Here is a 9,401-nt window from a genome sequence, read left to right on the forward strand (position 1 = left end):
CTCCGCGGCCGGGCCGCCGGTGCACACGTAGGACTACAGCACCCAGAAGGCACTGCGGTCTACGACATACGTTCGCGACTCGACAGCCGTGCTGGGGCCATGTGCAGAGAGACCGCGGGCTTCTGGTGGTGGCCTTGGCGGGTCCACGGGTTTTGATGGCATTAGATTTAAGTTTTCATGCAGGTTTAGGGAAAGCGACCGGCAGTTTCCAGGAAAGGAGACAAGAGTCCGGCTCTGGAAGTACGGGTTCGGAGACAGCCCTTCGGCCTGGGGAATCCGCAGTCTGAAACCGGAGACTACCCGAGCCGCGGGCGAACCGCTGGCGAACCGCCTCCGAGGTCTGGTCAGGCAACCCTTCCGGAGGTGGGAAACCTAGGCCCTGCCTCCGGAGCCCCTAAAGGTAAGACAGCGCCTCGCGTCAGGACGTCCTGTAGGAAGGGATACACAGCCCCCATCGTGAGGAGACCCTGGTTTAGCGGAACCTCACCTGCGCGCGGTGATCACTGGACTCGCTACTTCCCCTGAGTTAAGACGCTAATGCTCCCCCCCCCCGCCCTTTCTGTTTTTATCTCGCCAGATGACTCAAGACCAACCTTGGCTTGCTGTGCAGGATGCCCTGAGGAAGTGCTTTCCCGTGGTGGAGGAGCAGCAGGGCCTGTGGCAGAGCACCCTGGGGGACTGCCAGCCCCTCCTGGCCTCCCTCAGCAACCTGGCAGAGCAGCTGCAGGCGTCACAGAATCTGCGGTTTGAGGATGTGCCTCCACTTCGGGCCTTCCCGGACTTAAAGGAACGGCTGAGGCGCAAGCAGCTGGCGGCTGGCGACACTGTCTTGGACAAGTTAGGGGAGAAGCTGTAAGAGTTCAATGCCGCTCCTTCTTGGCGGAAAGATTGAAAAACTTGGTGTTTAATAAGTAGCTAGGATCCGTCAGAAGAGTGTTTTTCCCTTTACTTGAGAACACGGTATTTGGAGGTGTCTCAGCCTTGCCTCCTCTCCATTTGTTGCAATGGGACCTCTTATCAAAAAGTCATTTTATGGAGTACCTGGAAGGTGCAGTCAGCTGGGCTTCTGCCTCTTGGTTTTGGCTCAGGTCGTTATCTCCCACGGTGAGTTCAATCCCCATACTGGGCTCCGCACCCAGTGCGGAGTCTGCTTGAGACTCTCTTTCTCTCTAAAATAAATAAATCTTTCTTTGAAATATTTTGTGGCATTTCCCTTGTCATGTAAGTCATGACAGTGATGGTCTCAGTAGAAGTTACAGTGGAAAAGAAAAGCTATCGAAAAAGCTAATTAGTCCTTCTCTGTAGTCTTCTTTTGTCAAAAGCAGGAATTGTACTTTAAACTTAGTAGTGCTAGAGCTAAGGGTTTTATGTATAGTCTCACATAAAATATTTTCAACATCTCTGATTTAACCTCACTTAATCCCATTTTGCTGGTGAGGAAACTGAGGGCCAGATTGCCTGTGGTCACACAGCTAGTAAATGGTAAAGCTGGAAGTCTAACTCAAGTTTGCCCGACACCAAGACCAGAGCGTTCAACCACCATTCTGTTCTGCTGTACGTTGGCATCTCTGTGCCAGACGTAGTAGGTCTCTAAACTCTTAGTATGCCTAAATGAGATCCTCTATTTTAAAATTATAAATATTGAGGATAGACAAGAGACCTGGCACTTAGGCTTGCTCTTTTTTTCTTTCTCACTTATTATTTTAGAGAAAGAGTACCAGTGGGGAAGGGGGCAGAGGAAGAGAGAGAATCTCAAGCAGATTCCCCACTGAGCACAGAGCCCCACCTGGGGCTCCATCTTAAGACCCATGATATCATGACATGAGCCAAAATCACAGGTCAAATGCTTAACCAACCGAGCCACCCAGACGCCCTGCACATAGGCCTTTCCTTGACCAGAACAAACGAAGTTCCTGGTGTATATAGTCTGTGCTGTAGACTAAGGGGAAATGGGTATATATGGGGACTTTGTATATTCATTTGTACAAAATAAGCACCTATGGGATGCCAGGCACAAGGTGCTGGGAATAGAACAATGAACCAGACTTAGTTTCTTAGTTGATTACAAGAGAGATGATTAGCATCAATTAAATTACATTGCGGTATGTTCTGAGGTAGTGAACTCTTATTTCAGTTGATGACCTATTTGTGTGTGATTATTGGGCCGTTATTTCGTCTAATTTTCTACCTGTGAGTCAAAGCCACACATTTTGAAAGCCACAATTACAGGTTAGGGAATGCTTTGCCCTTTGGGAAGTTGTGGCCTTCTTGGTGGCTGGGTCTCTTGGAGTCACCAGTGGAATAATAACTATTGACCATGAGTTAGGCACTTCCCTAAGCACCTTATGAGCGTTATTGCATTTAATCTTCATAAGAACCCTTTCATTGATTCATTCATTGTATTTGTCATTCTATGTGCCAGTCTCTGTGTTCTAAGTACTTAGGGCATGCAGTGAGCAAAACGGATCATTTTTATACATGACTGAGAATAAATAACTTTCCTAAGGTCCGCAGTAGTTATGTGCACCCAGAGCAGTTTTTCCCATTGGGACATTTGGCAGTATCTGGAGACATTATTGATCGTCACAACGTGGGGAAGGTGGGGGTGTGGTGTGCTCCTGTCATCTAGTTGGTAGAGGCCAAGGATGCTACTCAATGCCCTAAATGCACAGGGTAACCTCCCACCACAAAGAACCATCCAGGTCGACATGTGAGTGTGCTGAGGTTGAGGAACTCTGCCTTAGGCCTTTCTCATGATGTTGTCTAACAGGAGACTTTTTCCCTCAGAGCCACCCTCCTCAAGGTGCGGGACACCGTCAGCAGGCACGTGGAGCAGGTGTTTGAGATCTATGAGCAGCATGCAGACTCGATTGGCATTGATGCTGTTCTGCAGGCTTCGGTGCTGAGCCCGTCTGTGGCTGACATGTTGGAGTGGTTGCAGGATATCGAGAGACATTATCGACATTCGTATCCTTTGCACACGTTTCAGACAGTGTCCAGAGTGGCTTCAGGAAGTCTTTTTAATTTCAGTTTTCAAGAGATTATACAACTCTATGGTAGGGGTCAGTTCTCCTTGGTCTCTAAGCTTAGAGAAAAATAAAGCAGGCCAAGTGGGGAGTGAGGGTGGAGTTGTGATTTTAAATAGGGTGGTCAGGAGAGGCCTCACAGATAGTGACATTTAAGAAAAGACCTAAAGGCGAGGGAGAGAATCAAGTGTTGTTTGGGGGAAGTGTGTCCCAGGTAGAAGAAACATCACATGCAAAGGCCCTGAGGTAGTAGCGTGCCTGATATGTTCTGAAAATAGTGCGGATGCCACTGGGCTAGACTAGAGTAAGGAGGGGGACCCCAATAGGAGGCATGGTCAGAGAGACAGGGCCAGACTTTGTAGGGCTTTGGAGGTCTTTGAAAGGATTTGACTTCTGCTCTGAGTGAGATGGAAAGCTATTCAGAGGTTTTGAGAGGAATAGTAACATAATCAGCCTATGTTTTTCACAGAGCTGCAGCCAACAGTACTGAGCGCTGACTACATGCTAGGTGCTGTTCTAAGAATGCCCGCATAGCCACTTGTGAGGTGCTTTGATTCTGTTTCCTCGGTGCTGCTTGGATTTTCCTTCTCTATCTGCACTGCCTCTTCCATAGTTTCTCGCCTCTCATGTGGCCCATTGGTCTGTGCAGCATCTTGATGGGGTTCTCTGTCTGGCTTCTTTGCCTCTGAGCCAGCTCCAGCTAGTGACCTCACTGTGTCCTGAAGACATCTTCATTCTGCCTGTCGCTTACATCGAGTTTTCAGCAGCTTCCATGGCTCACAGGCCAGAAACCCCACTTTGGTCTTCAGTGCTCTTCGTGTTCTGGTTGAGCCTGCCTTCTCAGCCACCTTTCCTACTGCTCTACACACTGTTCCTTGCCGGCCAGATTGGAGGATTTCCTCAGCGCTGAAACTAATCCGTGCTTCCCCACTTCTGTGCCTTTGCTTATGCTCTTCCTACCGGCCAGAATCTTCCTGCTGCTCTGTAAGTGGGAAGTATGCCCCCTCTGAACTGCCACACGGTGTCCTCTTTGATGTCACTGACATTCTCTCTTTTCAGTTCCTGGTTTTTTCCTCACCGCAGTGAGATCCTAGGTGGTTGGGGCCATGTCTCATCCCTCCGGCCCTGGAGCACTGCAAGTGAGGAGGTGCTCAGTAAAGATGGATGGCATAGGTGAGTTCTGCCACCTGATAAATGGAATGATAGCCCCTCTTTCCCTCTTCGAGCTTCCCGTAGCTCTCCCCAGGGCATTTTCCCCCTTCAGCACATTTCATTTGCTTATTTTTTAAAAAAGATTTTATTTATTTATTTGAGAGAGAGATCATGAGCGGGGGGAAGGGTAGGAGGAGGGCAGACTCCCCACTGAGCAGGGAGCCTGATGTGGGACTCAGTACCAGGACCCCAGGATCATGATCTGAGTCAAAGGCAGATGCTTAACCAACTGAGCCACGCAGGCGCGCTCATTTGCTTTTCGAGCAGTCAGTCCTTAACTTCGAGGAAGTTACCTAAAGAGAAAGTACCTCCTGTCCTCCGTCCAGTGGGGAGACTTGGCAAATATCCAAGCTTTGCCCGAGGCCTGGAACCAAATTTCAGAAGATGAACACCAAAGCCTTGTACAAGGTACTGGTTTTCATTTACTCCATGTCTGCGTTCTGTCTGTGTGTCTCACTTCTTTAGAAGCATTATAGAGATGCCCTTGCAGTGCCCCTGTATTTTATATAAATTGGGTGTTTTAATTTTTTTTTAAGATTTTATTTATTTATCTGACAGATCACAAGGAGGCAGAGAGGCAGGCAGAGAGAGAGGGGAGGAAGCAGGCTCCCTGCTGAGCAGAAAGCCCGATGCGGGGCTCGATCCCAGGACCCTGAGATCATGACCCGAGCTGAAGGCAGAGGCTTAACCCACTGAGCCACTCAGGCGCCCCATAAATTGGGTGTTTTATGTTCTCTGGAGAGGTGATATGCCAGTTTTTCTCTCTTCCTATTCCAGATACCCTGTTGAATGTTTCCTTCTTCCTGGAAGAGTAAGGAAGCCACGTGTTTATCAGCAGACTAGGGGGACACAGTTGAAGACCGACATTGGTGCTTTCTGGTATGGTAACCTGACATACTTGAAAAATCAGTGCCTAGAGCCTGAGGACTGCCTTCTGATGCTGGAGCCTCTCCCTGCGACGTCACAGCTGAGGGCACATGGGCCACCCCTTGCCCTTTCGATGCTCGGCAGTGGAAGGAGGTAGAGAGAGAATGCAGGAAAGGTGGTGCAGGAGAACAGTGGGGCCACCGCCGCAGAAGTGGTAGGGAAGGAGAGGGCAGGGAAGGGAGTGTGGCACCACCCTTGGCACCATCCAAAGCTCTGAGCTTGGTTGACACCCGGCCCTGTTCTGTGTATTTGTGTCTATACCTGATTCCTTGATGGAAGATGATTATTCTTGATGATTTAAAGGAATAAAGGTGATAATTGATGGAAGACAGTACAGATCTTCCTGGATTTACAGTGAGGTTACATCCTGATAATCCCGTCGTAAATTGAAAATATTGTAAGTCAGAAATGCATTTAATACCCCTAACCTACCAAACATTAGCCTAGCCTACCTTAAATGTGCCCAGAACACTCACATTAGATTACAGTTGGGCAAAATCATTTAATACAAGGGCTTTTCATTTATTTTTTTCAAGATTTTATTTATTTATTTGTCAGAGAGAGAGAGAGCACACAAGCAGGCAGAGCGGCAGGGAGAGGCAGAGAGAGAAGCAGGCTCCCCGCTGAGCAAGGAGCCCTCTGTGGGACTCTATCCCAGGACCCTAGGGTCATGACCTGAGCAAAATGCAGCAGCTTAACCCACTGAGGCACCCAGGCGCCCCAGGGGCTTTTCATTTTACAATGAAATATTCACTATCTCATGTAATTGACCGAAAACAGAACAGCTGTTTGGGCTTCAAATGGCTGTATCGGTCGTTTACCCTTATGATCTCTGGGCTGACTGAGCTGCGGCATGCGGCATGTGCTGTTGGTGCCCAGCGTCATGAGAGAGGTGCACACCGCATGCCGCCAGCCCAGGAAGAGATCCACATTCAGTATGTGAAGTATGGTTTCTGGTGGACACGTATTGCTTTTTGCACTGTTGTTAGAGTTGAAAAATCCCAAGTCGAACCACCGGAAGTCCCGGCAGCGCATCACTGTTTTCCAGCTGCTGTGGCTCCGAACCCTCAAGTCGACGTCAGTTTCCCGAGCCCACCACCAGGGGGAGGTGGTGCAGCATGAATTATGCTCAGAGCTTTGTCTTTGAGGAGTTGTCCCTTTCTTCCCCACCCGCCTCCCCTGGGAGTAAGTGACTGGGGAGAGACTGCTAAAATGACAGGGGTTTTGACCAAAGCTGGCGCCTGATTTGCCACATTCCTCTGATCTTGGAGTAGCTGCATGGTGGGAGAAGACCACCCAGAATCGGGCCATCGAGGTTACGTTTCTGAAGCCCAATGCCTTCATCTGTGAAATGGTCAGGCACTTCCAGACCTGTCAGCTTCGGGGCTGTGGAAAAATCTGGGTCACTGGATGTAACGAGGCTTAATAAAGAGTATAGATATTTTTAAAATGAAGATGACTTTTTTCTTACTACAAAAGTGGTATTAATGCTTTTTAAAAAGTCATAGGAAAACTGTAGAAAAAATGTAACTTTAGAAAAGTATGAAACAAGCTACATCAGAGATATTTTGATATATACCCTTTCAATGTCCATGATCGCACATTTAAAAAGACCCAAATATAGTATCTTTGACATATACTGTTACTTAAATAATCTTTTTTTTAACATAGTTTGGCCATCTTTTCATATATGTAAAAATAGCTCAACGTAATTATAGTAGTTAGCACTACACACATATACCGTTTTATGAATGTATTAGAGCTTTTATTTTTCCAGATTTTTATGTTTCTACCTATAAAGATAATACATTGTGATTGTGAAAAATGAAAGGATTACAGAAAGTGGCAATGCATACTGTCTACTGTTTTTAACAATATGATAGGTATTCTTCCAGGAATTTGAAAAAAAATGTATCACATCCATAATAATTGTAAATAAAACTTAAAAACATTTGGGTATCAGGCCTTATGATGTGCTCTGGGGCAGGGGAAGGAGATCCCTAGAAAGGTTTATAGTTCAACCAGGGAAAGATTTAAACCAGTGTCTCTTAAGTTTTAATGTGTATGGAAATCACAGGGCTCTTGTTAAAATGTCGATTCTGATTCCGTAGGCCTGGGGTGGCAGCGCCCTAGATTCTGTGTTTCTCACAAGGCCTCGGGTACTATCGATGCTGATGATCCCGGGACCAGACTGAGTTGAAGAGATTGAAATTGTAAAACAGTAATGAAAGTATTTTTGGGGGGGCGGGGGTGGAGGGCGGACAAAATAGGTGGAAGAGAGTAAAGGGTACAAATCCCCCACTTATAAGTTACAGGAGGGTAAAAAAAAATAATGAAGGTGTTATATTTGACATTAAACAAAAGAGAGGGGACACCTGGGTGGCTCAGTCGGTTAAGCAACTGCCTTCGGCTCAAGTCATGATCCTGGGGTCCTGGGATCAAGTCGTGCATCTGGCTCCTTGCTCGGGGGAGGCTTCTCCCTTTCCCTCTGCTGATTCCCCTGCTTGCGTGCTCGCTTGCTCTCACCGTCTGATAAATAAATAAAATCTTTGAAAAAGAAGAAGAAGAGAAGTGATAACTGCTTGTCAGAGTACTTCATAGTGACAGTGACATCTGAATTAGGACTTGGGGATGGGGAGGAGTGTAGGGCATTCCATGCTGAGGGGACAGTCTAAGAAGCAAAGGGAGTGTTTGAGAAAGATTGGAATCCAGCATGGATCAAAAGCTTGCTGTGTACCAGGCACTGCGCTTGTTTGCTTTTATCTCCTAAAACTGGCAAATATTAATAGTCCCACCAAGCAAGTCACTACGGTTATTAAAGGGCTGGAGGAATGGTTCCCTAGGGTGGACTGGAGCCCAATTGTGAAAAGCCCGAAAGGCCTGGCTTGAAAGTGTGTATTTTGTTCTGCAAGTGGGAGTGTGTGTGTTACAGAGCTCTTTAAATCCTGACCATAAATAGATACAAGGATTTACAGTGCTTCATAATAACTATGTATTACTTAAATATCACTGTTTTTATTTTGTTTGTTACTTTTTTACTTTTAAAATGCTATCTTTTTTAATTGTCCTTTTAAAATTAAAATAGATTTATCTTTTGAATAAGCGACACATTCACACTGTGCAAAATTCAAAAAGAGTACAAGAGCACATTCAGTGAAAAGTTCTCCTCTCCCAGTTACTCACTTCCCTTCCCTGGAGGCAACCAGCATGAAATGTTTCTGATGTATTCTTCCAAAAATATTCTTTGCTCATATCCTCACAATGGTTGGTGTCCTCTAAGATAGCCCCCAAGGGTCCCACCTCCAGTATTCATGTCCTTGTGTACCCTCCTCTCCTTCAGTGTGGGCTGGGCTTACAGATTTGTTTCTGTGAACAGAATATTGTGGAAGTAGTGTGGTGTTACTTCTGAAACTAACTGATAAAAAAGGACTGCAGCCTCCAGTGTGAGCCCATCACTTACTGTTGGATTCCTCACCCTCCAAGAAGTCAGCTGCAGCCCCATGGAGTGCTCATGTGAGAGACTGAAGCCAGCCAGCCACCATGTGACTGACCTTGGAAGCAGACCCCCAACTGCCCACGCTCCCGCCCACTTGAGCCTTCTGTTGAGACCGCAGCCCCAGGTAACAGCTCAGCTACGACTTCACGAGGACCTCAGACAAAGGCAACCAGCTAAGCTGTGTGCAGATGCCTGACCCATGGACACATAATAAATGTTTGTTTTAAATTATTAAGTTTTGGGGTGAATTGTCCCACCACAATAGATAACTAATACAACAAGCAAATGGGGTTTTTTTGGTGTGTGTTTTCTCCCTGATTTTGCTACAGCATGCTACAGACTCAGCTTTGCACCCCCCCCATTACTGTATCTTTTTTTTTTTTTTTTAAGATTTTACTTACTTATTTGACAGACAGAGATCACAAGTAGGCAGAGAGAGAGGAGGAAGTGGGCTCCGCGCTGAGCAGAGAGCCCGATGTGGAACTTGATCCCAGGACCCTGGGATCATGACCTGAGCCGAAGGCAGAGGCTTTAACCCACTGAGCCTCCCAGGTGCCCCCCAATTAATGTATCTTAGAGATCATTCTACATGAATATACAAAGAGTTTCCTTGATTTTTTCTAAAATGGTTCCTTATTTCTCTGTTGTTTGGGTATACCATAGTTTACTTAACTAGCCCCGTACTGATGGACATTAGGTTTCCAAAGGCTTAGTGTCCTATAGGTTCCCACAACCTTCCT

At 46.7% G+C, this 9,401-nt stretch overlaps 1 protein-coding gene across 2 annotated transcripts; it reads left to right on the plus strand.

The window, feature by feature from the left end:
* The first annotated feature begins 66 nt into the window (after nucleotides 1-66).
* AIRIM (AFG2 interacting ribosome maturation factor) lies at nucleotides 67-5,516 on the plus strand. Of its 2 annotated transcripts, XM_080800737.1 has the most exons (5): nucleotides 67-400; nucleotides 578-852; nucleotides 2,788-2,967; nucleotides 4,528-4,646; nucleotides 5,016-5,516. In XM_080800737.1, exons 2-5 carry the CDS (start codon nucleotides 578-580, stop codon nucleotides 5,051-5,053), a joined length of 612 nt encoding a protein of 203 aa, XP_080656863.1. In that variant the 5' UTR covers nucleotides 67-400; the 3' UTR covers nucleotides 5,054-5,516. The 2 variants fall into 2 exon arrangements, 1 of the variants encoding a protein (XP_080656863.1); XR_013966678.1 differs by lacking the exon at nucleotides 4,528-4,646 and having other exon boundaries at nucleotides 83-400; nucleotides 2,788-4,199; nucleotides 5,016-5,495.
* Nucleotides 5,517-9,401: the final 3,885 nt, after the last annotated feature.

This window comes from Martes martes (genome assembly GCF_963455335.1).
Source record: "Martes martes genome assembly, chromosome: 4".
NCBI lineage: Eukaryota > Metazoa > Chordata > Mammalia > Carnivora > Mustelidae > Martes > Martes martes.

Coding starts and splice junctions, on each gene's coding strand:
- AIRIM (XM_080800737.1), top strand. CDS start 578: ATGACTCAAGACCAACCTTGGCTTGCTGTGCAGGATGCCCTGAGGAAG. Junction 2,968..4,527: donor GAGAGACATTATCGACATTC/GTATCCTTTGCA, acceptor ACTTCGAGGAAG/TTACCTAAAGAGAAAGTACC. Junction 4,647..5,015: donor ACACCAAAGCCTTGTACAAG/GTACTGGTTTTC, acceptor TTCCTATTCCAG/ATACCCTGTTGAATGTTTCC.